Genomic DNA, 27,094 nt, shown 5'->3' with positions numbered 1-27,094 from the left:
GCACCAACTATTGGGCGATCAGCGCACACCGCGGTAGATCTTTCCTGGACCTCGAAGAACCATCGCGGCACCGAATACTGCTCATTCGCGATGCACGAGTTCGCATGTACACGGGTCGAACGATTCCCGCGCAGGCAGTCGTCATTTTGCTGTGAGTACCGGCACCCGTCATACCCATCGTGCTCCGTTAGTGTCGCAACCCGGATCACCTATAAGACCGGATGCAGGTCGCGCTCATGCCCACGACATCCACAAATGCCGCACCGCGGGCACGGTGTGCCTACTTCAGCTCGGTATGCAAATGCATTTTTTTTCGACCGATGCGGATGCCTTCTACACCACGCTGGGACACCTCTGTCTAGGAGGCCCAACGGTCGCTCTGCCTAGCAAAAACGACGTGCGTTCACGAACGGTTCACCCACCTCGACGTGAGAATGCACGAACGCACAATTTGAGATTCTTCCGGAAGCCTCGCCCTGTGAACTCTTCCGAGTCTTTTCATCGATGCGCCCGCTGTACGAGCGATCAGCGCAGCACACCGCGATAGGCCCTTTCTGGGCCTTGAAGAACCATTGCAGTGCCCAAAGTATGGCACAGTCCTGACTCGACATTCGCGCACACATGATTCGGCGGCGGACGCGCAGCGTGCCGTACGGCTTGTGAGTGTCTGAAATCGCGGTGCCCATATTATTCGATGCCAGCACCACAGTCCGAACTCGCGGACGAGAGGAAATACAGGTCGCGCTCGTGCACACGACATCCACGAACGCCGCGCCGCGACCGTGGTATGCTTAATTGGGCTCGGTACGTGATTGCTGCCGAGCATGCGAGCGATCGAGGCGAATGTCCCTCCCCATGCCGCAACGCGTCCGTCCATCAGCCTTGCCGGTCGCCTCTTCTACTAGACGCGAAGCGCGTACACGAAACGGGGGGCATTCAACTTGATGTGAGGGGCCGTGTACGGATCGATGTTCCTCCAGGAAGCCTGGCCCTGTGCGTGATCTTCTTTCGATGACGTGCTGACTGTCGAATGATCAACGCAGCGCACCGCGATAGGTCTCTTCTGGACCGCGAACAACCGTCGCGATAAGCGGAGATGACCTGGTCATGGTTCGCATGCGGGCTGTGAGCGCCAGAATCCGCGGTGCCCATTGTCCTCTGCTAGTGTTGCAGCCCGGACTCGCCTACGAGACCCGAGAATGGACGCAGGTCGCGTCCGTGCGCATGACGTCCGCGAACGCCGCACCGACGCGCTCCCTAGTGTGCGCGACGTGCGCGAACGAACGGGCACTCACCTCGACGAGACGCCGCGATGGATAGGATTCTCCCGGGAGCCTGGCCCCGTGCGCTCTTCTGTTCGACAACGTACCGAACGTCAAACGATACGCATTGCGCACCGCGATGGTCGTTTCTGGGCCTCCAAGAACCGTCGCGGCACCGGGAGACGACTCGACTTTGGATTCGCGAGGTTCGCGTGCACACGGCGCGCATGCGGGTATCACACGGCTATGAGCGCCGGAACCCATCGTGCTTCGCTAGCGTCGCAGCCCAGACTCGGTTTTGAGAGTAGAGGTAGGTCGCGTCTGTGCGCATGACGTCCACGGACGCTGCGGGCATGGTGTGCTCGCTGGCTACGGCATGCGGTTGCGGTGTGCTAAAAGCCAAGGCGTATGCCGTGGCGCGTCCGTTCATAAGCCCTGGTTGGTGTACTCTGAGCGAATAAAGTGAGAATGAGAACGAACGGAACACTCACCTCGCTGCGAGACGTTGCATACGACCACTCGCTGGCACGCCCACTCCGATCCACTCGAGTCTCCGGGAAAGGGCTGGCCTGTGCGCTGTTATCCTCGGTGATAGCGCTGACCGTCGAGCGACCGACTCGGGGCACCGCGGATGGTCATTTGTGGACCGCGAAGAACGCCAGCCCCGGATCTGCAGCTTGAAGTACGCGCACGATTTCGGCAGCGTGCGTACAGTTATCGTTCGGCTGCGAGCCCTGTAGCCCGTGATATATTCCATCGCCGGTTTCCGGTGCAGCGTCGGGGAGAGCGTCCGACGATGGCTAAGGAGACGGCGTCGATGAGGGCCGCGGGCGCTGAAGCCGGCTAAAGGGTGTGATTATGGTGTTGCGGTGAGAGACAGGCGAAAGGAGGAACGGCGCGGAGGAATCGGGTGAGGGTGAATGTCTGCCGCGGACGTGCAAGCGCGGGCAGATCCATGTGTTCAGCGTACGCGGAGGTTAGAGGTAAGAAACGACGTACGAAGACTGCCATCTCCAATAATCCACACGCTCCGCTGTCCTATGCATGCTCCGTCCTCAGCCCGTGATGTCTTGCATCGTCCAATTCCGCTGCAGTGCGGGGAAGAGCGTCCGACCATGAATAAACAGGCGACGTCCACGAGCACCGGGGGCACAGTGAGCTCAGGGCTAAAGGGTGCGATTGTGACGTCGTGATGAGAGGCAGGCGCGGGGGAGTTGGGTGAGGATGGATGTCTGCTACAGGTCTGCGCGCGCGTGCGTTGAGCACACACGGATGTGAAGCGACGTACGAAATCCGCCACTGTGCTCTCCGACATGTACATCCCCCGCATCTCGCTGTCTCATGCACAGCCCAGCCTGCGAGTGACCGACCGCGTTGTACAGCAAGAGGCCGTGAGGAACATTGACTAGGACTGGCTTCGCAGTCAGACAGGCTATAGGCATAATGAGTAAAAGAAAGACGCAACGCACCGAGCTCTCTGAACGTCCGAGCTTGAAGCGAGAGGGCGGGCAGCGCGAACGCGAGCGAGGCGGGGAGTGCGCGCATGGACGACAGGTGAGGTTGGGAGACGCCCGTGGGACCCTCGACGGAGAGGGTGGAGAGGATACTGGAGGACTGGGTGTGGAGTGGCGATCCGTCTGCCACTCTCTCGCCTGCAGTCGCTGCAAAGGTAGAGGTCGGTGTGAACCTTCTCCCCCGGGCGATCCGGCCAAGGTCGAGAAGCCCACGGCGAACACAGACAACACGGACGTCACCGAGTCGGTTACAGTCTCTGCAGATGTCTCTGCGCCGGACACTAGGGCTGCATCGGACGTGCAGACGGAGGTGGAGAAAGTGGATGTTGCAGCCGCGCCTGACGATGCAAGCGCTGTCTCGAGTAGTGTGGACGCTACTAGTACATGAATTGATGGTATCCTTATTGCATACATATCTGTCTTGTCGTTGCCGGACTGTGTGAGATGAACTTTCTGCGCAGCAAAGTATAATTAATGATCCTCGCGATCCGTCCGTCTGTCGTGTCTGAGCTGGCGTGATCAACTGAAGCGATTCCTATCTCTCTTCCATTCGCTTTCTTCCTCAACTCCCACCAGCCCGTCGCGCACATCGCTCGCAGCGGTGCGTAGGTATGGCCGACTCGCAAGAATACCCTCCTCTTCACACCGACGTTCGCCATGCACGTCGCCAGGGCATGGCGGCACCGCCCATCCATCGCTACCATACTCAAGACAATGCTGGCCACTTTGCAGAGCCCCAGCAACCCGAAAACCGTGAGCTGCATCTGCATTCTCTTAGCGTGGCGACGATTGCCTGACTGTCCTTCTGGCGCGATGGCCTGTATCCTCCGTTCTAGCGAACACTCTCATGCGCCATCAAAACTATTCCGTGCCTTCGCTTCCTTCGCAGTCCCAACTGAACGGAGAAAACGAGGATATTCCCTCAGTGCCGCCGCCGGCGTACGAGGAGACAGACGTGCTGGGTGCGCTCAACAACATGCGGATAAGCGACCCGACCGGGCGGATGGTCATGAACCACGGAGACCCCATCCCACGCGCAGGTACGTCAATGTCCGCACGCTCTGCCACGTCCATGTCTCCGCACCCTGCCGCGTCCATGTCCCCCCACCGCATGGCGACCATGCCCAACATGACAACCGCACACGAGCAAGTGATGAGGCGCATGCCTCCCGGTCGCCCGACCGACCCGACGCGTCCGACAGGCGCGGCCGACGTGAGCTCCGTGCACTCGGTGGGCAGCGGGGGAAGTGGGAGCGCGTGGAATAGCATTTACAGCGAGTACGAGTCTATGGCTTACGACGGGTCGGTGGAGACGGACGGGACGAGCCTGCACTCGCATGACGACTCGTCGTTCCAGCATCCTCCAAACGGGTATATGATGCAGGATGGACAGGGAGGCTATGCGCCTCCGCGCGGATATCCATCACAGCAGGGTTGGGAAAATCAGCACCCAGGGTATGCCACGCAGGGCGCTCCTCCCGGACAGAATTACAATAGCATGTACGCAGCGGCCTCCAACCTCCTTGGGATGGGCCCGCCGCCAGGTGGTGCACTCCCTCCTGGGGCGTATGTCCGCGGGCCTCCTCCACGTCAAGCATCCATGAACTATGCTGGCGGCCCTCCTCCTCAACAGGCTCCTGGGCGATATCCACCTGGACCTCCCCCGCCACAAGGCCTTGGTCAGTATTACCCTGAACCCCCTCCACAACAAGGTCCTGGACAGTACCCTCCAGGGCCTCCACCTCAGGGATATGGCCAATATCCACCATCACAAGCTCCTAGTCAGTATGGTTTGGGACCATCGCTACCTCTAGCCCCTGGTCAGTACGCTGCAGGACCTTCCCCGTCTCAGGCACCTGGCCCATATCCTCCCGATGCTCCTCAGTCCCAAATGCCAGGCCAATTCCCTCCTGGTGCGCCTCCAGCTGAATTGCCTGATCAGTACCCACCGGCTGGGTCTCCTCAAGAAGGACCTGCTCAGTACCTTCCCGAAGCTCCCACGCAATCGTCCGATCAATATTCACAGTTGCCACCACAGCAGTATTACTCTAACAACGGACCTCCTCAGATACCCCCTAATATGCCAGGCTCATACCTTGGCGCAGGTCCATACCAGTCTGGCACTCCCTCTATCTATTCCGGATCTTCGCAGGCGTCGCTTGGACGGGCGCCGTCCATTGCTCCTTCATCCATGTCGACCGAAGAAGAGGTCGAGTTCCGGGCCCGCCCGTCGCTGCAACGGTCAGGCACGACAGCGTCCTTCGCTCCTCGCACACAGAAGTCCAAGGCGATCGATCTCAGCGCGCCTCCGTTCACGAAGGAGTACATTGACGAGTACCGCCACAGAATCAAGGACGATCCAGATCCAGAAGCGCACTTCTTGTACGCGAAGTACCTGATCGAGGCTGCGAAGAAGTTCGGCAAGGACGCGAAGGATCAGAAAAGCGTCAAGAGATATCGTGATACGCTCATTGCAGAGTCCTTGAAAGTGATGCGACGTCTGGCTACTCAGGGCAACGGTTACGACGAGGCCCAATTCTTCTTAGCCAACTGCCATGGCACCGGTATGCTCGGGCTGCCAGTCGACCACGAACGGGCGTACCACCTGTACCTGCAGGCGGCGAAGCAGAACCATGCGGCCGCATGCTACCGTGTCGCAGTGTGCAACGAGATCGGTGCTGGTACGAGGAAAGAGCCGCGGCGGGCTCTCGCGTTCTACCGCAAGGCCGCCTCGCTGGGTGACACGGCCGCGATGTACAAGCTCGGCTGCATCCTCTTGCGCGGATCGCTCGGGGAGCAGGAGAATCCGCGCGACGCGGTGAATTGGCTGAAGCGCGCGGCAGAGCAGGCGGACGAGGAGAACCCGCATGCGCTGCATGAGCTCGCGATGCTGTTTGAGTCGCCGAACAATAAAGTGGTGCCGTACGACCCGGCGTATGCGAAGGAGCTGTATACGCGCGCGGGGCACCTCGGGTACACTCATTCGCAGTACAAGCTCGGGCAGTGCTATGAATATGGCAGCCTGACGTGCCCCGTCGACCCGCGGCGGTCGATCGCTTGGTATACGAAGGCGGCGGAGAAGGGTCACTCGGAGGCGGAGCTGGCGCTGAGCGGGTGGTACCTCACGGGTAGCGAGGGGGTGCTGAAGCAGAGCGACTCGGAGGCGTACTTGTGGGCACGGAGGGCGGCGAATAAGGGCCTGAGCAAGGCCGAGTATGCTGTTGGGTACTATGCCGAGGTGGGAATTGGCATCAAGCAGGACATCGAGTTTTCGAAGCGGTGGTACATGCGAGCAGCTGGTATGCACTTTTCTTCATATATGCGTCTGACGCGTAACTCACAATTTTTAAATGGTGCCCAGCTCAAAACAACAAACGAGCCATGCAACGCTTGACGGAGATGAAGCGCACCGGCAACAAGCGGATGAATACGGCACGGCCGACCCGCCAGGAGGCCAAGGATGAGTGTGTAATCGTCTGAGGAATTTCTGCTGCCTTTCGTCTTCGTATATTCGAGTGAGACTGCGTGTGCCGTCGCCGGATTTGTGTCCCCTCTCGTGTTTTCGTTCGCTCCCCGTTGTCCGTTCTGTTATCTCCCGCCCCACACTGTATTGATCTTATCTAATCTCGATACTTGTACTGCTCTTAATTGCCACCCACTCGCATCGCAATGTCGGAAGAAAGTGAAGTGAGCAACGCCTCTTTTCCTTCTCAGCTGCGTCCGTGCCATGTCTTGACCGATGGAAGCAGACGTCCTTGCTTGAGCATCTCGACCTCCAGCAGCTGACCTGCCTGAACGAGGAGGGCGAGCACACGCTCAAGTCCATCGTCTCTTCGAAGACAAAGAACTCGTCCAGCTCGTACCTCCTCAGCGACGTGGACGAGCAGCTCTTCTTGAACGTCACAGTGCGTCCTCTCATACACGGAACACGCGCATATAGCAGCGCTCATTAAGTGCGCCCCGGTACAGTTCAACCAGCCCGTACGCATACGCTCGATCGTCATTCAGACGTCGAATGTGGCGCAGGCGCCGCGCAAGATCAAGCTCTTCCTCAACAGACTGACGATTGGGTTCGACGACGTGGAGGATAGCGAGCCTGCGCAGGAGTTTGAGCTGACGGGGGAGCAGGTGACGGAAGGCAGGCGCGTTCCTTTGCGATACGTTCGCTTTCAGGCCGTGAACAGCCTCCACGTACGTCCCTTCCTCGGGATCGTCTCTTCATATCTGTGAGTTGACTTCGACATACGCGCGATGTAGATTTTCGTCGAGTCGAATCAAGCCGACGAGGATCAGACGCGGATTGACGCGATCGATGTCTATGGGTTCCCTGTTACGTGCGTACTCTTTCGACGTTTTTTCTCCATGGTATCAAAGTAGCTTATACACTGTTCTTAGAGGAACTAGAGACTTGAGTGGTCTCAAGAAAGTAGAAGAATGATCGTATAGCAGGCCTCTTTCATGGACTATTGTCGTGCACTTATCAAAGCAAGTGTATTTGTACAGCATCAAGCTGAGGTCTCCAGCTTTGTGACACAATAAACTGCTCAAAACTCTACGCTGTGCACATCGGAACAAATTTTTTCATTTCAGGTCACGCAAACTTGGCGCCAGGGTATTGTCTCTATATTCTTCGCCTATTTACAACTCTTCTTTTTGCTTCTTTCACGTAGCATACATCGCGCGATAGTATCTTCTTCAATATTTGCTAGCCCTACCATGTACTGATTGCTATTTCTCACTCAACTCTGCAACACCGGGGAGGGTCTCCAAACAGATATCCATCAGACTCAAAAGAGAGCACAACGTCATAGCTTCACACGTACCTTGCCCTCAAGCAGCTCGAGACTAGCGCCTCCGCCGGTACTGACATGGCTGATTTTATCCTCGGCACCGTACTGGGCAACGACCGTTGCAGTATCTCCACCGCCGACAATGACGGTCGCGCCCTTCTGTGCGGCCTCGATCGTCGCGTCGAGCAACGCCTTCGAGCCCTCTGCGAACGCCGGGAACTCGAACACGCCGGGGGGACTGCAGACAGCGCATCTCAGCAAACAGCAGCAGGTGCATAGAAAATTCAGACTGACCCGTTCCAAAGAATGGTCTTCGCCTCCAAGACGGTCGTTCTGAAGAGCGCACGACTGTTCGGGCCCGCGTCAAGGCCGATCCAGCCGTCGGGAATGCCGCTCGCGTCGTCTGCGACGCCGGTCTTTGCGTCCTTATCAAACTTGTCTCCGGTGATATAGTCTACGGGAAGGACGACCTTGACCTTGCGCGTCTTGGCCTTCTCAATAAGTGCGGCGACCTTCTCTGCACCGGCCTCGTCGAAGAGCGAATTACCGATCTATGAGTCCCGTTAAGTACCAGCGCACAGAGATCTGAGATGAAGGCACGCACCGATACTTTCTCCAGCTTCTTCTTGAAAGTGAAGGCCATACCACCACAGATGATGAGAGAGTCGACCTATTGCGACTGAGTTACGCTCTCATTCATTGTTACCTTACTGCTTACCTTATCGAGCATGTTCTCAATCAACTGGATCTTATCAGAGACCTTTGCCCCGCCAAGGATAGCCAAGAAGGGGCGCTCAGGGTGCTCAAGTGCCTTTGCGAAGTAGTCGAGCTCCTTCTTCATGAGGAAGCCCGCAGCACGCTGCGACAACTTCACACCGACCATACTCGAGTGTGGGCGGTGGGCAGTTCCGAATGCGTCATTCACGTACACGTCGCCGAGACGCGTGAGGCCCTCACGGAACTCATTCACCTTGGCCGGGGCGGCCTTGGTCTTCTTGCCCTCCTTGTCCTTTGCAGAGCCCTCCTCTTCGATGTGGAACCGCAAATTCTCGAGGAGGATGATCGAACCCGGTGCGGCGTCGTTCACGGCCTTCTCGACCGCGGGACCGACGGACTCGTGCACGAAGATGACAGGCTTGCCGATCTGCTTCTCGAGCTCCTTAGACACGGGCTCGAGGGAGTACTTGGCGATCACCTGGCCATTCGGGCGGCCGAGATGGGACATCAGGATGACCTTGGATGCTCCTGCAGGCACATCAGACCTGCATTATCATCAGGAGAGCGCATTACATACCGTTGTCCAGTGCATACTTGATCGTCGGGAGAGCTGCGACGATACGCTGCGATACTGTCAGATGACGTGCCCGCAGCAGGAGAGGGGCAAACATACGGCTGGGTTGGTGACCTTGCCATCCTGCATCGGGACGTTGAAGTCGACGCGTATGAGGACGCGCTTACCCTTGAGGTCGAGGTCGGTGATGGAGAGCTTGTTGGAGATGGACATGATGGGCGATGGCGAGGAGAGAGAGGGCGATGAGGGGAGGGAGAGCAGAGCAGCGGAGTTATATAGACTATCGATGTTATGAGATCACGCTGACGACGACATCTGCCCGCGATCTCAGCTCGGCGTAGGCGCGTCGCGACTTGCTTCGTGCCTCGACGCTCGACCGCTGAGATGCTCGAACGTGCTTCGTGCTTCCTCCTTGCCGCACATTCATCATGGAGGCACCTGCTGACGCTACGAACAACAACTCCCTGGGCCTCGACCTCGATGCACTCAAAATAAACGATGAGCCGGAACATCCTAGCTCGAGCGAGCCAGCCGAGGAGGAACAGGCGCCACCATCTGCGGAACACGAAGAGGCTCTCAAAGTGGCCGAAGAAACCTATGAGGCAGAGGCTCCGGAACAGCAGGCCCCCACGTCGCCCACGACTGAGGGCAAGAGAGGCGAGGGTAGGAAGAAGCCATATGTCAATCCTGATCGTGTCAAGACTGGTGGCGCTCAGCGAGTATGTGCTTTGACGGTGGTCTGAGTATTGGATTGATGAACTGATGAAGTGATAAGGAGAAAATGAGTGAAGATGAGCTGGCACAAAAGATGGTCCGGATAAAGGAACAGAATGAGAAGATCAAACAGAGGCGGATGGTACATCTATCAAGATATTTACCCTTATCTTCTCATTATAAACGATACATTAGGATGTCCAAAAAGATGAGGAAGCCTTTCGCAAAACGCAGGAGGCCGAGCGTATCAAGGCCACCAAGACGAAGAAGGTGCAGGAAAACATTGATCGCACCCGCGAGCAGAACGCTCGCAGAAAGTTGGAGAAGGTGCATTCTTTTGCAAAGGCAAAGTTCGCCAACAAACTAACTTTCTGATCAGATACAAAGCAGAGAATGGGATTCCGGCAAGCAAGGCCGTGAATGGAACAAGACCCGGAGTCCCGACCAAGAAATGAACGGTGCACCCCGTGCATCCATTGGCATCCGCGGTGGATTCCGCGGAGGCTCTGGCCGTGGTCGTGGGCATGGGCACGGTGGAGTTCCCCCTGCATTCCAGGCAGAGGCTGCCGAGCAGGCGACTACACCGCCCGCTGCAGAGACTACTGCCGCCTCATGATTCTTGGCGAACGATGCTATTGCTATAAACTGAATTCCCTATGGCATCCTGCAGAACGTATACCAAGTTGCTCCTGCCGATGCTATCATACCGCAACCTCTCGTGTTTATGGACTTGATGCGAGGGATTTTCATGTCAGTGTTGCTCCTTATTTACGTCGTGTTCTGTGCTTTGACATCATTTCTTGCTATCAGTTGCTGTCTGTCCTCCGCGTTCGTGTACAGCGCTTCTCTGCTATTGTAAAAGTATTCGCTCTGAACAGAATCTATGCGTGCCGGTTAAAATTATGTACAGAGGAGTTGCCATCAGCCACTTATTTGCCATTACGTGATTGGCTGCCACAAACTAAGATCAACGATGTATTTGTCTGTGTTGTCCAAAAGCTTCGTTCCTGACCCAGTTTTGGCAACTGTTACAAAAACTTCAGTGTGGCTGAAGCCGTTGCTACTCACTTCCAATTTACATTATGGGCCGGGGAGTGCTACTCACGTCCAATCTGCCTCAGCTGCAGAACTTGATCAAGAGAGACCCTGCTGCATATAAAGAAGAGTTCTTGCAGCAATGGAACCACTACAACAGCATCCGGCAAATATTCCAGATCAATCCCGATGAACAGGCTCAGCATTTCAGGGAGCTAGTTACATTCATTGCCCAGGTTCGTCATCTGAGGCTTGAGGCGTGTGTCCGGCTGAGATATAGGGATAGGTAGCACTGTGCTATCCCAAGGAGACGGCGGAGTTCCCATCGCACTTGTCGACCATGCTGCTCGAGAACTATGGCACGCTCTCCTTAGACATGCGCAAGTCTCTCGTCCAGAATCTGGTTATGTTGCGGAACAAGGATGTCGTTACGTCCATTATGTATGCATTTCTCCGCGTGCCATTCTCTTTCCAGCTCATTTCGCGCATATAGCCTGCTCAAAACTCTCTTCCCTCTCCTCCCGCGGACGACCTCCTCATCCCTCCGTGCCTTTATCAGGCGCACCATTCTCTCCGACATCCGCACCGCCAATCTTCGCACGAAGAACCACAAGCTCAATCGTGCCGTGCAGGCGATGCTGTTCGGGATGATCGAGCGTGGGATGGACCAGGAGGTCGTCGGCGACAAGGGGAAGCTCCGTGCGGCTGCAGGCGCCTCTGCTCATGGTACGCCGCAGAATGGCGGAGAGGCGATGTGGGCTATCGTGCTGACGAAGGAGCTGTGGAGGAAGGGTATTTGGTGAGTAACCCGTCTTGAGGTGTGTACGTGGTTGTTGAGCTGATGCGATTAGGAATGATACCAAGACGGTGTCGATACTTGCATTGGGATGTTTTCATCCTGTCGTGAAGGTTCAGAGTGCTTCGTTGCACTTCTTCCTGGGTAGTGACGAGGAGAAGGAGGATAGCGATGACGAATCAGAAGATGTATGCGCCGTTTCTGCTGCTGACGGTTTCACGTTGACGCTGATCGATTCTCTAGGAGCCTGATGTAAAGGCACTACAACATCGCAGAGAGGTGAACAAAAAGACGAGGAGCGGTGACAAGAAGATTCGAAAGACAATCAAATCTATCAAATCTGTACGTCGTTCCTACGGACATCCAACAACGAATTCACCCTATTGTTTCTATAGAATCGAAAGAAGAAGGCGGAATCATCCACGCCTAATTTCCCTGCTATCCAACTGCTGAACGACCCTCAGACATTCGGTGAGAAGCTGTATGATAATCTCAATCGTTATGACAAGCGCTTCTCGCTCGACCACAAAATTCTCATGATGCAGCTCCTCTCGCGCGTCATGGGTTCTCACAAGCTCTGCGTGCTCGGCTTCTACACCTACATCATGAAGTACCTCACCTACCACCAGCTGCGCATTCCAGCGATCCTGGTCGCGCTCGCGCAGTCCGTGCATGACCTCACGCCGCCCGATGCGCTTACGCCCGTCGTGCGCAAGCTCGCGCAGGAATTCGTGCATCCCGGCGTGGGCAGTGAGGTCATCGCGGCGGGCCTGAATGCCATTCGCGAGGTGTGCAGGAGACAACCGTGGGCGATGGAGGAGGATCTGCTGGGCGATTTGGTGGAGTATCGGAAGAGCAGGGATAAGGCGGTTACGGCCGCTGCGAGGGGGCTGTTGCAACTGTTTCGTGATGTCAATCCTGGGATGCTCAAGCGGAGACAGCGGGGTAAGGAGGCCAGTATGGGCATAGCGGGCGGGATCCAGCCGCTGCCTTTCGGCCACAGTACTGATGCAGCGGTGGATATCGAGGGTCTTGTAGTGAGTGTTTTGTTCGTCCTGCAAGAATCAATGGCGCTAGATGGGGCTCTTAGCTGTTGGAAGATCACCTGGAGAAGCTGCGGGAAGAAGACGGTGCAGCCTCGGGAGATGAAGAAGAGGATGATGAGGCTGCTTGGAAAGGCTGGGATATTGAGTCGGACTCTTCGGAAGATTCCGATGATTCAGGAGGATGGATAGCCGTTGAGTCGGATGGAGAAGATAATTTGGACGTTAGCGATAGTGAAGATGAAGGAGACCAGAAGAAAGAGAAGGATAGGGGCGACGCTCAGGGCGATAAGCAAGTTGAGACGCCAGCGCCTGTGGACGACAGCACAGCTGCCCGTGTCTCGTCGTTAGCGACGACGAAGGTAACGTATACCTTTAATCGATGTTCACCCTCGAACTCAACATCGTCTTCGCAGATCCTCACACCGGCCGACTTTGCCCTGCTCAACGACCTGCGTCTACAGGCGGCCTCTAAAGCTGTCGAGCGTGGCGGAGGCTCTACTACCAAGCGGAAACTGGCAACCCTAGAGGCCAATAAAAAAGCCCTCGCTCAATCCGGCAACCCAGAGAACACCTTCATCTCAGAAGATGACATCGTCGGTCCGCGCAAGAAGGCAAAGGCAGATTATGCTGAGCGCATAGCGTCGATCGAAAAAGGCAGAGAGGGTCGCGAGAAGTTCGGCTCGCTCAAGGGCAAGAAGAACAAGGCTGCGCCGAGCAGCTCGACGAACAGAGAGAAGGCGAGGAACAAGCCGATCATGATGATACTCGCGAGTGGCGCAGTCAAGAATAAAAAGAAGGCCTCGTTGAGGGAGAAGCAGCAGAAGCTGAGGGCGCATATCGAGCGAGCGAAGAAGGCGCATCATTGATGGGTAGAGGCTTGCACTTGATCCGTATGTGCTGTGATTGTGCAGTCTTGTCTGCCAGAAGTGGCTCTGCCTACGATGGGTTTGCTTGTCCATTGCATCATGGGCTCAAAACTTTCAGTCGCCAGCGTCACAGACACGGTCCGGGACTAAAGCGGTACTCAGTTTCGAATTGCGATTTCATTGCACAGTTGTTTGGAAAAACACACTTTCTCGTAAGGAGCATGTAACGGAACCGTCATTGTTCATCGCAGGGTCGTTTTCAACCTTCTCCATTATGGCTGGTTTAACACCCGCTGACGGACGGCATATATAACAAACACAAAGGCACAGAGATTCGCTCCACGAAAGTGTATGATAGATCAACGTTAACTTCAAGGACCCGTCCCCAAAACTCCTTATCATCGAAGTCTATCTGGACGTTCCTCTCGACATCTGGATGGTGTCTTGCCGTAGCGTAGAGACTTTGCTCTTAGGAGAAGAAGGCGAAGTGAATCATCCTCGGACCTCTTAATGCATATAGATCTGTGCTGCCAGCCAGCGGCACTAGTGACTGATCGACAAATCGGCTCTTGGCTCCATAAGCGCTCGCGGAGTTTAACGGTTCTTGTGGCTGAGCGCTGTTGGACTTGTCAACTCGCACCGACTGCAGCTCGAGCTTCAATCATCACCTTATCAACCGAATTCTGTATAGATGTAGTAGGTTTTTTTAAGCACAGTAACCAGTGCTTGTCAGTTAGTATGAATGAACTGCCCGAAGTGTTACAAGACCATGGAGCTACTTTCCACTGTTATAGCCCGGCGATCTGTGCCAAATCAAATGAACTTATCGCACATTCAATCACGAATGGACTAGCACGGTGAAAATTTGCAATCATGTGCCCGAAGCTGATGCGTAACTGAATTCTATCCTGCTATTGGATCACGCGCAGGTACTCATTGCATACTTAATAGATCTCTGAAGGTAGCCTATCGCACTTCTATTCCGCGGTACCTCCACAATGAATTGCAGAACGATTGTGGTAGTGTCACCTCATCTGGACCCTGTGATGCTATCGCTAGTCAGCAGGTCAGTCCCTTACCTTAGAAGTGCGAGAAGGTGGATCGACAGATTGTGATTTGTATGGATGCTTTCAAGACTTCCACAGTTGCACTTCGTCTTCTGCCGCTCGCTACGATAGAATTCGCTCAGTCGGCACCGCCGGTGGAGGGTTTGCCTATCTGCTACTCGCAGTGTCTATAAAGGCAACATGGACGCAGCACTCCATCCTCGCGCCGGACAAGACACAATGCCAGTCGATTTCTCATCTGCTGCATCTATCGCGACCATCATCCTTATTTTCTCGCTGCAGCTGCTATGCAGTCGTATGTTCTACGCCACTCGTCACGTTAAGTTGCCTCCTGGTCCGCGTCCCTTACCTCTGCTTGGGAACATCCTCCGGTTACCCCACGACTTTCAGGAGAAAACGTTCGCCCAGTGGGGTGCACAATACGGTAGATGTGTTAAAATCGTGAACGCACATACAACCAGTACTGATCTCGCGTCATGCCCAAGGTGACCTCGTCTACGCATGGTTCTTCCGCACCCCTGCCTTGGTGATAAATTCTCTGGAGGCAGCGCAGGATCTGATGGAAAGGAGGAGTGCAAATTACTCTGACAGGCCGCGTTTCGTCTACATGGGCGAGCTGTCAGCTCAGTGAAAAGGGGTGCTATTCGGCGTGCTGATAAATACAACAGGATGGGCTGGAAAGCCATCTTCACACTTATGTCTACGGATACGCACTTTCGGAGGCATCGAAAGTGGATGCAGAATGCATTTCAAGATAAGGCAGCGCTGTTTCGTTATCGGCCTGTGCAGCAAAGGGAGGTATTCGTCCTACTAGCAGGGTTGTTGGCCGCCCCGGAGCGTTATTCCGCTCAGTTCAGAAGGTACCGCATGTTCCGTGCTTCACCGGGATGGCAGACTACTGACTTTGAGCCCGAGGTTCGCCGCCGCCACCATTGTAGAAATAGCGTACGGGCACACCGTCAAAAGTGATGATGACGAATACGTCCGCATGGCGGAGAGGGCATTGATAGAAGTGACGACTCATGGGAGTCCTGGAGGGACATTACTTGATCTCTTACCTGCCTGTGAGTGATTATGTTTGATGTTTGGAGAACGTTCGTCAGAATGATCGTGCCGACAGTGAAATACTGGCCCTCTCGGCTTCCAGGAGGCTCTATGAAGCGGCGAGCCATCAATGCTAGCAAACTGGTGAGCGAGATGCTAGATGCTCCGTTCGCAATGGTTAAACAAGCGATGGTAATCATTCTGATGTGGTGGGAAAGCTAAAAGTTGATCTGACCAATCACCTCAGGCTTCTGGGACTGCCTCACCATCCTTCGCATCAAATCTCCTCCAGGAAGTATCCAGTGAGAGGCCGCTCACGAAACAGGACGACGAAGACATCAAAGGGGTCACCGGTGTTCTATATGGAGGTTGGTATCCCCCTGAAGCCTCATACATCGCAGGTTCTGAGCTGTTCCTTGACAGCTGCTGTTGATACGGTAGTTGTTTCCGTTGTTGTTGTGTTCCCCACAAAACTCAATGCTTCTATCTAGACGGCTGCATCGCTGGAAGTGTTTCTGCTCGCGATGGTTCTGAACCCCGCCGTATACAAAAAGGCCCAGGCAGAAATTGACCGAATTGTTGGGAAAGAGCGTCTTCCAGAATTCGATGACCGTCCCTCGCTTCCCTATATAGAATGCCTGATCAAGGAAACGTACCGGTGCGTAAGTTTACATCCTCACGGACTCTGCTTGCTGAACGGACTTCGTTGTCAGTTGGCACACTGTCGTTCCTTTAGGTGAGCGGCTTCATTTGGTGCTGCCGATATGCAAGCTTAATCCACATAGGTCTACCGCACAAGTCGATCTCCAGGGACAGTTATCGTGGATACGATATCATGGCAGGGTCCACGATCATTCCAAACATCTGGTAAGTGGACGTCGACAATTGTACTAGCGAAGCATTGCCTTATGACTCAGGGCAATCTCGCGGGATCCGACAATGTATCCTGAGCCGGATACCTTCCGCCCTGAACGTTTCGAGGAGGACGGTGTCGTCAATCCGTGGAAGTTCGTATTTGGCTTTGGACGCCGGTAAGTCTCCCATTGCTAAGGCAAGTGATGCAAAAGAAATAGCAGTAGTAACTGATAGAATATGGCTCAGCATTTGTCCTGGCCGATACATCGCGGACAGAAGCGTATGGCTTGCCATTGCAAACATCGTAGCGGCATTCGATATCATCAAGGTTCAAGACAATAAAGGACTGGATGTCGTTCCTCGGCGAGCCTTCACGTCCGGATTCACAAGGTATCGTGTAACCGAGTACATCATCGCCTTGATGGGCATTGATGCTCCGACAGCCATCCTGTTGATTTTCAATGCACCATCAAACCAAGGACCGACAAAGTTCGCTCTCTGATCGCCCAAATGAGCGAGGGGCTCAGCGTTTGAAAATCGTCTTCTAGCCCGGCCCCCTTTCTTTTCGGCTTCTCAGCCCAGGGTGCGAACAAGCATTTCTCGATGTAAAAGAGTTCACTTCGAGAAGCCGAATGGTTTGCGACCTCCAAATGTTATCTGTTCTTCCGCTGACACTATTCCCGACATTGTTCCGGTTCTTTGCCTGTAAGACTAGCAGTCGTCTCTTCGCTAGGGAGGATACTCGTGGCAGCTGTGATGAAGTATTCTGTAACTCACTCGTGAAGTCGTTTCTCCAATGGGATTTCATCAGGTCCTGATTCCTTCATTGATGATATATGAACAACTCGGCGAAGTTTGAAAAAGGTGAATGCATGCCGTTTGGCCGCATGTCTTCTGATACGAAGACTTGGTAAAGCTTCGTACTCGCAGTGATGCTGCTCTCGGCCAGAAGAGGCTGGTGTCCCATCTGTCCTCATCCGACACGCTCTTTTTGTCCAGGTCATCTCACTCGCACTTTATGGAAACCAGACGCTTTATCGTACGTACTGCATCAGCCGGTGACACGATATACTAAGATCTTGCACAGATGAACGGCATATGGAAACGCATTTCTATTGACTCAAAGATACCCGGTCGCCGATGCCATACTCTAGCCCGAATGCAGAACGCGTGCATGAACTTGTCGTTATCTACATACCGAGCGGGTGAAGTTTTACAGGCTCCGCACTGCCGAGCGGACGAACGCTACGTCCTTCGTTTCTATTGTGTCCTTCTTGTGCGCAAGTAGAATGAACGTACATTGTTCGGGAATCGGATCTGAGGTGAAACATATCTCCTCTGAATGCAATACGTCCCAGAGCATATCCGACGTAGTCGACGTGAGCATGGTACCGTGATAATGGGCGGCGTTGTCCACAACCTTGCATACCGAACCCGAGATGAATCTTACGAGCGCGAGTGTAAGTCTTCACTAGTGATCATCCAGAGAAGAAGCCACCCAGACGAGAGTTGCATTGAACTTGACCTTGCTCACTCAAACGTCATTCCTGTCGGTCACGTCGGAATCGATGCTCAACGAACGGACAGCATGGAGGACCACTTGTGCTGTTGCATGTCTGTCGAACGAGGTAGCAAAGACGATGGCCACCAATGCGGCGTCACGTATTCGCTCAACGGCGCTACTTTTGAGTTTAATCTCAGATCGGCTGTCTCCGATCTCACTGTCTCTCTACAGCCACCATGTCACTGAACCCGACACCTCCCAGAACCGCACCAGAACACGGTGTCCTGCAAGGTCCTCAGCAGGCTTCTAAACGACCCAGCGATGAGATACTGTCGTCTTCGTCGTCCAAACGCTTCAAGCCGGGTTTTGAGGCTGCCTTAGCTGCGGCGCGCTTTGTCGATGAGGAAACCATCCCATCATTAAAGGAAACATTTAGGCTGCTAAAGGAACTGGGGCATAACACATTTCTCCTCGAAGGTACTGTAATCACCTGGCAAATGGCGGCGCATTTTGCCCTCTATGGAGCTGATGCGTGGACGGAGGCACACAAGGAGCTTCTCAACACCCGCCTTGACGTGCCCGACGACGTGCCGGATGTAGTTCGTGAGTAGTGTTTCCACTTTTAATATAACAGCCTGCAAACTCGTAAACCTTCGCAGGGCAAACTTTGCGCGCTGCCAATGATGAGTATGCGAAATTTAGTGATCTGTGCAAGCAATTCCTATATTGCTCCCCTTCTCTGCCATTTTCAGCGCCTGTACCCGTCGAATTAAATAGAGACCCACTGGCGGCAGAGCTGTACCAGTGTCTGCAGGTCAAAGTGAAAGTGCGAGGACGTTGGACGCGCGAGGACGTTGAGCGAAATGGTGCTTCATTCGTGAGCAATGAGGATGCGTCACATGAGATTTTACAATTGGCGCAGAAGTTATGTCAAGCGCGAACCTATACTGCGGTATGATTTTCTCCGTCGCTGGAAGTGTATCTTAATGACCATATCTCATTTCCAATAGAACGACAGTCATGACGACTTCTAATGTGCAGTCAGGATTGCTGCCCTCAGTTATGCAAATGAGGCACAGGCACCCTATACGCTGACCAGTTCAAATCCAATAGTCAAGGATAATCAAGAGCTTTTGGAACTGTGCAATGTCGTTCACTGTTTCATTCCAGTCATGGCAAGCATTGCCGCTCGCCGCTCATCGTCCTTCAAAGCCAGCGTCTTCAAAAGATACTTCTTATATCCGCCTTTCTTTTATAAAAGGGAAGGTGGTGAGAAATTCCAGTAAAATTCTGAACCTGATAGTAGAACTTCCCGTCTTACTCTTTCTAGAGAGTTGCCTTCAAGATTGTCCTTGCTTGTTACCGTCGGGGCCGACCCCTCCTCTAGGAAGTACAAGTATACTCTAAAAAGTGACTTCAGCATCGTTTCCAGCAAGCTCGACTTCCCGTTGGTAATCGCGGAGGTAGCATCCCACGAAGGCGACCGCTATCGTATGCTGCTGCAAGCGACCGCCTTTGCACGCGCAGGCGTTCACCTTCTCAAAGCTGACTCCCAGACACGATTCTTCGTAGTTGCCATCTACCTCACAGCGGAACTCGTCGCGGAACGATACGTAGTCATGCAAACGGGTCCGGATCACTGTGGACAGGTGAGAGACGATTAACGATAACGTCGCCATCAATCTTTGAAGTGACATTTATTCGTATTCAGGTTCACATCTCATCGAAATCCTTCGATCTCAGGATGAACAATGATGCAATAACATTCTTGCACGAGATGTACAACCTTGTGTCAGAAATCGAATCCGTTGAGGACGCCCTCGATTTCTCTAAGAGGGATTCTCTGCAAGCAGTCCGCGAATATGTTGCTGAGGCGATCACTTCATCTTTGCATATCGGCCGAGGCCGGAAACGCTCCGCAGCATCCAACGATGGACAGCTAGAAGACATTCAAGATATAAACGATCGAAACGTTTTCGACGACGACGACGTTTTGACCGTACTTCACAGTATGAAATACCAAATCGCATTTTTCGATTTTGACGTGCGTCCACGTTTGACTCAAATCGATTGCCTGCGCTGACGATGCTTTGCAGAACCCACACATCGCTTTCGTCGTCAGCTCTGATAACGCACTACCATCGGCGTGCTTGAAGTTCGTTAAGAGCGGCGGAACGGAGGTCAAAATTATGCAATATCTTGCAGGCATAGACTCACAGGCCAACCATACTGTGCGGCCCATCCGCGTTTGGCCAGTTGCCAAGGGCACAATGATCATGACGCCAGCGGCCGGTGGTGCGCTCTGCGATATGGATGACCTTGATACATACCTGTGGCCGGTAGCAAGACAGCTGTTTGAAGCCGTGGAATTCATGCACGATCATGGTGTCGCCCACATGGACATCAAACCAGACAACATCCGGATTCCGTTGGGATACGGCCGCCTAACGATAATCGATTTCGGGTTGTCTGTCCGTGTCAAGGGGCCAAGAGATATGCTGGAGGGGTATAGGGGAACGCCGGAATACAGCGCTCCAGAAGTCGACAGTACCAGATACAGTCCAATCCGGGCCGACTTGTGGTCGGTCGGGCAAGTCGTGTACGAGCTGTGCATGGAATGTGAACCGTCACCGCTTCGCGACACGTTGCTCGTCATCTGCGAACTGTTGCAAGACCCAGAACCCGAGAAGCGGCCGATGATGAAAGAGGTGCTTCAGCGGATGGCAGAAGAGGAGGCAGGTAGAAGAGTGCAAAATACTCATATCAGGTATTGTCCATCTCATCTCCTCGATGCCTGCTAAAAGCTCTTTCAGCCCGTCACATACGTCGCCTGTGCTTGTGGACGCGTGAGAAACCGCAAATGGATTGGTGGTTCCGTATGCGCAGAGTGTCCATTGGGAACATAGGAACGTGGCCAAGCATGGGATCCAGCGGTCTTTGGCCACTCGGAAAGAGTAATGCGAAAACCGCGAAGATCGGTTGAAGCTCAAATCACGTTGGCATGTAAGATAGTTAGCTTCACTGGCGTCCTTTGTTCTAAACGATGACGCAGCGTCGATTCTGCGTACGTTATACTAGTTTGATTTGCCTGATAAGTTGAATGCTGGCGTTTCGTTCCAGACATTTGTCCCGTTTAAAGACCTGCCATTCACTCTGATCCAGACGTGCTCTGCTACTGACGTCCTCTCTTTAATGGTTCGTAGGAGGTCTTACGATCAATCTGCGTGCTATATTGCGGGTTGTCCGCAAATTCCTTTTCTTGATCCGGAAGGCGAAGTGAAGAATATCATACGCATCACGTCAGATGTGGATCTTTCGAGCTCGTTGCCAAGTTCTCAACATACCTTTCTGCGTATACACTCGGTAAAGCAGTTCTAGATACGTTTGTGGGCCTGCTACCTGCTTGATGCGCTCACTGACGTTTTTGTTCAGCATGGCTCGTAAATGAGCCGCTTCACTGAACCATGATTGTACATCCCGGTTCGTCCAAATCTTGACTAAGCACTGATCGACCTCATTTCTCCAGGATTATCGGCAGATGTTTGTGTAACGTTACCTATATCAATATAACATCCCGGTCAGCAGGCACATACATTGCGAACCCGCGATCGAGTGTATCGAGGCCTGAATACTGTGTGGCTCGTCTCTAGACCTCTATCAAGCACTATGTGTACGACGGGATGGAACTCCCGTGGTGAACCGGTTCTGCCAACTGTCGACGATGTGTCGTTGCAAGCTAGCTGATATAAAAGTTCCGGTGTGATAACATGATCCGCTTCCTAGGGCGCTTCAATACGACAACCCATAACTAAAAGTCAATTCCATCGCGGTGGACAGTGACGTCTGCTTACGGATGGAGTGATGCCATGGTATTTTCTCCAAATTTCGAAGCGGTGGGTAGAGCTGATGGTTGCATGTATATCTCTCTATTCTTCCGGAATGATCATCGCACGCATTATGACCATTATGACCATTACTTCGTCGAATTGAGGCCTCAGAATCGCGCGCTCTGTTATCACCTCCAGTTCCAGTATAAGGTGATAGGGCCGGTGCCGGCAGAGCCCAGCGGTTGAGCACGATCACACGATTCAAGAAACCTTTCTAGACAGATGAGCGCACGGAAAACATAAGGGAGGAGATCACGAGACATGACGCGGACGAGCATGTCCCAGCGATCACTTGAGAGACGAGACATTAATGGAGAGACCGCGACTTTAGGCGGAGAGCCTTGTGAGCTTCAGGACGATAAGAACCTGTATAATGACGCGGATGTAGCGGGAATATCTTGTATTTGTCTTCCCAAGTTGCCTTACGGCAAATCCAGCAACATGCCTTCATACCTGATCACAGGCGCCAGCAGAGGCATAGGTTTGGCCCTCGCACAGGAGCTGGTAAGCATCGCATGCCGCCCAATCCCAGTTGAGACGACCATCCTCGCAGCTGGCCGACTCTGCCGACAATTTCGTGGTCGCCACGGCTCGTCGCCCAGAGGCATCAGAAGGTCTAAGAGAGCTTGCAGGGCAGTACCCTCCCACTCGTCTCGCTCGCGTGCAGCTTGACGTGACCGACGAAGTCAGCCTCGATAGGGCCGTCGAGGAGGCGACTGCGCTCCTCCCTGAGGGCTTGGACTACCTCATAAGCAACGCGGCGACGGATGTCACGGCTCACATACCGTTCGAAGACCTGTGAGTCCGTCCCGAAAACCCTTGCGGAGCGTCGCTGAGCAGCGTTTTAGCGATCTGAAGCTATTTGATGAGGAGTTCAAGGTGAACGTGCGCGCTCCGCTACAGGTCGTGCGCAAGTTCCTCCCCTTGATCCGCAAGGCGAAGATCAGGAAGATCGTACACATCACGTCTGACCTTGGGTCGCTCGAAATTGCACCAAAGTGGCCCGGCATGGGTCCCACTTACTCGCTCACCAAGGCAGCTCTGAACATGTGCGTCTATATATATATATCTATGCGGTAGGTACGACTGCCGCTCACTTATAGCGCTTCGTGCGCACGCTCAGGCTGGCTCGCAAGTGGGCCGTCCCGCTCAGCGAGGAAGGCATCACCACCGTACTGATCCACCCCGGTGCGTCTAGGAAATTTTTCGCCCACTAGCCGACGCGCACGTTGATTGACGTTCACTTCACTGGCGATGTGCCTCTCTAGGGTTCGTCGCGTCGGGTATGAGTGGTAGCTTGGCGGATACCTATCTGAGCGAGCATGGCATATATGTCAAGAAGATCACGCCGCGCGAGTCTGCGTATGGCTGCGTGAAGGTGTTTCAAGCGGCACGTCTGGAGAGTGCGGTCAGGTTCAGTGCTTACGATGGGAGGGAGGTTCCTTGGTGAAGCATCTTGTCTGAATCCCAATGAGGCATGTAATTTAGCTTTGTTGATGTTGTCACGGATCGCAGGGTTGAAGAGTCGGCTGCTTGGGTATCGATGCCCTCCTTCTTGGTGAATAGATGCAATGTCTTGCTCGAGAGAAGTGAAGGAGAAATGTCGGTTACGACCAGTCTGTGAATGGAACCCGGCTTCACACTCACTCGCCGACGATTCATTCAGAGTCTGTACACCGAAGGTATCATCGCACTGATGGCGCTAAACTCACCTTGGAACAGTACATCGACAAGTTCGCACGCGTACAGGTTAACACCGCTTCCTTCAGACACGTCAGACATGGGATCTTTCGAGCTCGTTGTCAAGTTCTCGACATACATTTCTGCTTATACAATCGGCAAAGCAATTTCAGATACGTGTGTGGCCTGCTATCTGCTTAATACGCTGATTCGTACGCTCACTGATGCTCTTGGCCTTGTTCAGCATGGCTCGTAAATGGGCCGCTTCATTGAACGATAATCGTGCATTTCGATCTCAGATGTCTATTACTGCATCAGTACAACCTCCCAGCTGCAGGGCGCTTTTCTAATATACTCAAAGTTCACGTCCATCGTGGTGGATAGCGACGTCTGCTTACGGAGTGCAGTAACGTTATGGTATTTATTGAGTTCCAGAAGCCGTGATTGGGTTCATTCTGTGCTGATTGTTACGTGTATCTCTCTCTATTCTTCCGGAATGACCATCGCAGGCATTATGACCATGCCACCTTCCATTCCTTCGTCCAATTCTGGAGAATGGCCCTGTTATCGCCTCCTGTGCCGGTATTTATCGCGTCCGTCTTCCCAAGTCGCCTTGCTGCAGACCCAGCAACATGCCTTCATACTTGATCACAGGCACTAGCAGGGGCATAGGCCTGGCCATCGCCCAAGAGCTGGTAAGCGTCGCCCTCCTCCTCCAAGTTCCAATCGGTACTAAACGTCGACCTCCCTCACCGAATCATGTACCACCTTCGAAGCTGGCCGGCTCTGCCGACAATTTCGTGATCGCCACGGCTCGTCGTCCGAACGCGTCGGATGGTCTGAGAGAGCTTGCGGAGCAGTACCCTCCGACTCGTCTGTCTCGCATCCAGCTGGACGTGACCGACGAAGTCAGCATCGATAGGGCGGTCGAAGAGGCGATTGCGCTCCTCCCTGAGGGCCTTGACTACCTCATAAGCAACGCGGCGACGGCTTTCACGGCTTACGTGCCGTTCGAAGACGTGTGAGTCCAAGCCCGTTGCGAAAAGCCATGTGGAGCGTCGCTGAGCAGCTTCAATCTATCCTGCCCTGCCCTACGCTATCCGATTAGCGACCTGAAGCTGTTTGACGAGGAGTTCAAAGTCAACCTACGCGGTCCGCTACAGCTTGTGCGCAAGTTCCTGCCCTTGATACGAAAGGCGAAGATCAAGAAGATCGTGCACATCGCGTCCGACCTCGGGTCGCTCGAAATTGCACCAAAGTGGCCCGGCATGGGTCCCACCTATTCAGTCACCAAAGCTGCTCTGAACATGTGCGTGTGTATCTGTCTGTCTGTCGATCTACGTGGGAGGTACGGCTGCTGTTCGCTTATCGCGCTCGTACGCATGCTCAGGCTGGCTCGCAAGTGGGCTGTCCCGCTCAGCGAGGAAGGCATCACCACCGTCCTGCTCCACCCCGGTACGTCCACGACTTCTTCTCCCACCGGCCAACGCGCACGTTGACGTTCACTTCACTGGTGATGTGCGCCGCTAGGGTTCGTCGAGACGGATCTGGGCAACAGCGACGCGGACGCCTACCTGAGCGAGCATGGTATATATCTCAATAAGATCACACCGCGCGAGTCTGCGCATGGGTGCGTGAAGGTCTTTCAAGCTGCGCGTTTGGAGAGTGCGGTCAGGTTCAGTGCCTATGATGGGAGAGAACTGCCTTGGTGAAGTGAAGCGTGTAGTTTGGTCGGTGTTGTCCGGGATCGCAGGACTGAAGAGTCAGCTGCTTGGGTACCGATGCTCTACTTGATGGATACTTACAACGTCTTGCTCAAAAGAGGTGAAACATCGTCACTTGCGCATCGGCACAGCACATCGATAGGCTTACACACGTACACTTGATCCGTCGACCGAAAAAATTACAGCATCCTGGGATTCATTCTAGTAACTTCGCCGGGAGCTCCCGTCATCACCAAGGGAATTCGGTACCGTCGTTGTTGTAGTACTTGATGTCGCCCGTAAGCGGGGCGTCATCGATGACCTTGAGAGTCTTCTCGATGGCCTCATCAGGCGTAATCTTGACAGCAGGGATCTTGCGTTCTGCGAAGTACGCGTCGTTCTTGTTGCCCATATCGGTGCCGGCCCAGCCTGTGTATCCCGTCAATTTGCGATCGTGTGCGATCTCTAGTGACAAAGGGAGACGTACCCGGGTGCAAGAGGACGGTGGCGATGCCTTCGCTGGCGAGTGGCACAGCCCACAAGCGAACCGTGCTAACCAACGCATCAGCACGATACGAACAGACGACCCACGGACCGGAACGAATCGACTCACGTGTTCAGGGCTGCCTTTGACACGCTGTACACGGGCTGCAGGTCGGACCAGTTCGTAGCCAACGTGATGGATCCGAGGATGGAGGTGAAGAAGACGATCTTCTTCGCCTTGCCCTTGCGGATCAGAGGCAGGAAGGTGCGGGTGACGTGGATCGGCGCGATGGCGTTGACGCGGAGCTCTTCCTCATACAGTTTCAGATCGCTGATTATCATATGATGGGGTCTAAGCGCGCTTCCCGGTGGAAAGTGCAAGCGGGTTAGTGTACGAACATTTTATCGAAGGGGATGTAGTCTTGGTAGGAGACTCCGGCGTTGTTGATCAGGTAGTCCAGGCCGTTGGGCAGGAGAGGCGCAACTTTGGCCGCGAGGGCGTCGTAGCTGGCGAAATCGAGCACGTCCAATCGGAACAGCACGAGACGGTCTTTGGAGTACTCTTTAGCGAGGCTCTGCAGCCCTTGCGACGCCTCGGGCTTGCGCGCGGTTGCGATGACGAAGGTGTCCGGCTTCTTGAGCTGCACAAGCATACGATGAATATTCGTTCCTCCTACCCTGGATCAAAAGACAGGGCTGCTCACCAGTTGTCGGACCAGAACCAAGCCGAGTCCTCTTCCGGCACCGGTGATCAGGTAAGATGGCATCTTGTATGTATCGATGTACTACAGTGGTGGGCGTTGTCAGAGTTCGGATGCGTTCTCGCCCCTTGCAAGCTCGCTCTTTATCGTGGCTCGGGGGTTCGGCCATGGGGGTTATTCAGCAGGACGTCTCTCCCACCCGAATGACGTCGGACTGAAGGGCTGTTACCAGACGTGGTGCAGACGCATGAGCTGTCAACCAAAATGCGCCTACCACGTCGACGATGGCGAGGTTTGATACAACTAGTAAGCTGATAGTTCCATAAAAGGAGCGAAAAGTCGCATGTCTACGCCACCGACTTGGATCTGAAACGTAACCAGCTGATGAAAAGTGAAAGCATTGCGAGTCGACGAACGGCAATGATGCCATGCTTGCATAGTCGCCGTCAATGACTAACGCACCGAAGCTGTCTTTGTAATGCCCGAGGTCCTCAGCAAGCACCTTGGAGACAGCATCGGAGATCTCTACGTCTCCTTTCAACGGGGAGGAGTGTTTCGGAGACGCGACAAGACGGTAAGATACCTCTTTGAAGACCACTTCTCCCATGCTTCCGATCAACACGTCGTGATCAGCGACTGATTAGCCTCAACTCGGATTCTCTGAGGCAGAATAGGCAGACTCTAGCAAAGCTCACGAAGCAGCCCGAGGCATTCGGCCATGGCGTTTCGCGCCACGCGGTGGCGTACAGGCATTGCGCAACTTGCTCCTTCGTATTATGAGCTCGAAGACGAATCACAGAGATGGGTGGCTCATTGTGCGCAACGTTCGTGCCGTAGGACTTGGCCAGGTCGTACA

General features: G+C 54.1%; 13 protein-coding genes across 13 annotated transcripts; 8 read left to right on the top strand and 5 right to left on the bottom strand.

The window, feature by feature from the left end:
• Positions 1-901: 901 nt before the first annotated feature.
• LAESUDRAFT_762032 (uncharacterized protein) lies at positions 902-1,526 on the bottom strand (the record flags this gene model as incomplete). Its single annotated transcript, XM_040913015.1, has 3 exons — positions 902-1,023; positions 1,077-1,123; positions 1,189-1,526. 3 exons carry the CDS (start codon positions 1,524-1,526, stop codon positions 902-904), a joined length of 507 nt encoding a protein of 168 aa, XP_040761201.1.
• LAESUDRAFT_370161 (uncharacterized protein) lies at positions 1,414-2,913 on the bottom strand. Its single transcript, XM_040902206.1, has 4 exons — positions 2,732-2,913; positions 2,262-2,673; positions 1,754-2,105; positions 1,414-1,711 (listed from the first exon to the last, which is right to left on the bottom strand). The coding sequence occupies exons 2-4, from the start codon at positions 2,590-2,592 to the stop codon at positions 1,507-1,509; spliced, it is 888 nt and encodes a 295-aa protein (XP_040761200.1). The 5' UTR covers positions 2,593-2,673; positions 2,732-2,913; the 3' UTR covers positions 1,414-1,506.
• On the bottom strand, positions 2,381-3,288 carry LAESUDRAFT_370036 (uncharacterized protein). The gene is made up of 2 exons (XM_040902205.1): positions 2,732-3,288; positions 2,381-2,673 (listed from the first exon to the last, which is right to left on the bottom strand). Exons 1-2 carry the CDS (start codon positions 3,188-3,190, stop codon positions 2,668-2,670), a joined length of 465 nt encoding a protein of 154 aa, XP_040761199.1. The 5' UTR covers positions 3,191-3,288; the 3' UTR covers positions 2,381-2,667.
• Positions 3,289-4,967: 1,679 nt separating this feature from the next.
• LAESUDRAFT_659853 (HCP-like protein) lies at positions 4,968-6,256 on the top strand (the record flags this gene model as incomplete). Its single annotated transcript, XM_040904831.1, has 2 exons — positions 4,968-6,075; positions 6,138-6,256. The coding sequence occupies 2 exons, from the start codon at positions 4,968-4,970 to the stop codon at positions 6,254-6,256; spliced, it is 1,227 nt and encodes a 408-aa protein (XP_040761198.1).
• A 189-nt stretch (positions 6,257-6,445) lies between these two features.
• LAESUDRAFT_738306 (DUF1000-domain-containing protein) lies at positions 6,446-7,214 on the top strand (the record flags this gene model as incomplete). Its single annotated transcript, XM_040910879.1, has 5 exons — positions 6,446-6,463; positions 6,523-6,681; positions 6,746-6,967; positions 7,034-7,110; positions 7,172-7,214. 5 exons carry the CDS (start codon positions 6,446-6,448, stop codon positions 7,212-7,214), a joined length of 519 nt encoding a protein of 172 aa, XP_040761197.1.
• Positions 7,215-7,393: 179 nt separating this feature from the next.
• Positions 7,394-9,177, bottom strand: LAESUDRAFT_369992 (phosphoglycerate kinase). The gene is made up of 7 exons (XM_040902204.1): positions 8,957-9,177; positions 8,861-8,906; positions 8,285-8,811; positions 8,171-8,236; positions 7,861-8,117; positions 7,600-7,804; positions 7,394-7,540 (listed from the first exon to the last, which is right to left on the bottom strand). The coding sequence occupies exons 1-7, from the start codon at positions 9,068-9,070 to the stop codon at positions 7,505-7,507; spliced, it is 1,251 nt and encodes a 416-aa protein (XP_040761196.1). The 5' UTR covers positions 9,071-9,177; the 3' UTR covers positions 7,394-7,504.
• LAESUDRAFT_704804 (uncharacterized protein) lies at positions 9,102-10,472 on the top strand. Its single transcript, XM_040906561.1, has 5 exons — positions 9,102-9,576; positions 9,633-9,713; positions 9,767-9,898; positions 9,951-10,321; positions 10,382-10,472. The coding sequence occupies exons 1-4, from the start codon at positions 9,286-9,288 to the stop codon at positions 10,185-10,187; spliced, it is 741 nt and encodes a 246-aa protein (XP_040761195.1). The 5' UTR covers positions 9,102-9,285; the 3' UTR covers positions 10,188-10,321; positions 10,382-10,472.
• Positions 10,473-10,634: 162 nt separating this feature from the next.
• Positions 10,635-13,774, top strand: LAESUDRAFT_751679 (protein required for actin cytoskeleton organization and cell cycle progression). The gene is made up of 8 exons (XM_040911679.1): positions 10,635-10,842; positions 10,893-11,047; positions 11,100-11,405; positions 11,458-11,590; positions 11,646-11,744; positions 11,798-12,439; positions 12,493-12,807; positions 12,862-13,774. The coding sequence occupies exons 1-8, from the start codon at positions 10,654-10,656 to the stop codon at positions 13,312-13,314; spliced, it is 2,292 nt and encodes a 763-aa protein (XP_040761194.1). The 5' UTR covers positions 10,635-10,653; the 3' UTR covers positions 13,315-13,774.
• An 826-nt stretch (positions 13,775-14,600) lies between these two features.
• Positions 14,601-16,814, top strand: LAESUDRAFT_659910 (cytochrome P450 monooxygenase; the record flags this gene model as incomplete). Its single annotated transcript, XM_040904834.1, has 13 exons — positions 14,601-14,805; positions 14,867-14,999; positions 15,050-15,241; positions 15,297-15,445; positions 15,502-15,617; positions 15,673-15,793; positions 15,849-15,862; positions 15,917-16,083; positions 16,139-16,161; positions 16,211-16,292; positions 16,343-16,456; positions 16,527-16,670; positions 16,724-16,814. 13 exons carry the CDS (start codon positions 14,601-14,603, stop codon positions 16,812-16,814), a joined length of 1,551 nt encoding a protein of 516 aa, XP_040761193.1.
• A 3,309-nt stretch (positions 16,815-20,123) lies between these two features.
• LAESUDRAFT_621907 (kinase-like protein) lies at positions 20,124-20,384 on the top strand (the record flags this gene model as incomplete). Its single annotated transcript, XM_040903281.1, has 1 exon — positions 20,124-20,384. A coding segment is annotated over one exon (261 nt), but the record flags the coding sequence as incomplete, so codon positions are not given.
• Positions 20,385-22,112: 1,728 nt separating this feature from the next.
• On the top strand, positions 22,113-23,362 carry LAESUDRAFT_814731 (putative short-chain dehydrogenases/reductase; the record flags this gene model as incomplete). Its single annotated transcript, XM_040914622.1, has 5 exons — positions 22,113-22,175; positions 22,225-22,469; positions 22,520-22,720; positions 22,795-22,859; positions 22,940-23,362. The coding sequence occupies 5 exons, from the start codon at positions 22,113-22,115 to the stop codon at positions 23,119-23,121; spliced, it is 756 nt and encodes a 251-aa protein (XP_040761191.1). The 3' UTR covers positions 23,122-23,362.
• Positions 23,363-23,983: 621 nt separating this feature from the next.
• On the top strand, positions 23,984-25,063 carry LAESUDRAFT_738302 (NAD(P)-binding protein; the record flags this gene model as incomplete). The annotated part of the gene is made up of 5 exons (XM_040910878.1): positions 23,984-24,046; positions 24,128-24,372; positions 24,460-24,660; positions 24,742-24,806; positions 24,882-25,063. 5 exons carry the CDS (start codon positions 23,984-23,986, stop codon positions 25,061-25,063), a joined length of 756 nt encoding a protein of 251 aa, XP_040761190.1.
• A 241-nt stretch (positions 25,064-25,304) lies between these two features.
• Positions 25,305-26,304, bottom strand: LAESUDRAFT_659915 (NAD(P)-binding protein; the record flags this gene model as incomplete). The annotated part of the gene is made up of 5 exons (XM_040904835.1): positions 25,305-25,483; positions 25,542-25,606; positions 25,668-25,868; positions 25,937-26,178; positions 26,242-26,304. The coding sequence occupies 5 exons, from the start codon at positions 26,302-26,304 to the stop codon at positions 25,305-25,307; spliced, it is 750 nt and encodes a 249-aa protein (XP_040761189.1).
• Positions 26,305-27,094: the final 790 nt, after the last annotated feature.

The sequence above is a fragment of the Laetiporus sulphureus genome (genome assembly GCF_001632365.1).
Source record: "Laetiporus sulphureus 93-53 unplaced genomic scaffold LAESUscaffold_40, whole genome shotgun sequence".
NCBI classification, from domain to species: domain Eukaryota; kingdom Fungi; phylum Basidiomycota; class Agaricomycetes; order Polyporales; family Laetiporaceae; genus Laetiporus; species Laetiporus sulphureus.
This window is presented reverse-complemented; position numbering and strand designations above follow the sequence as displayed.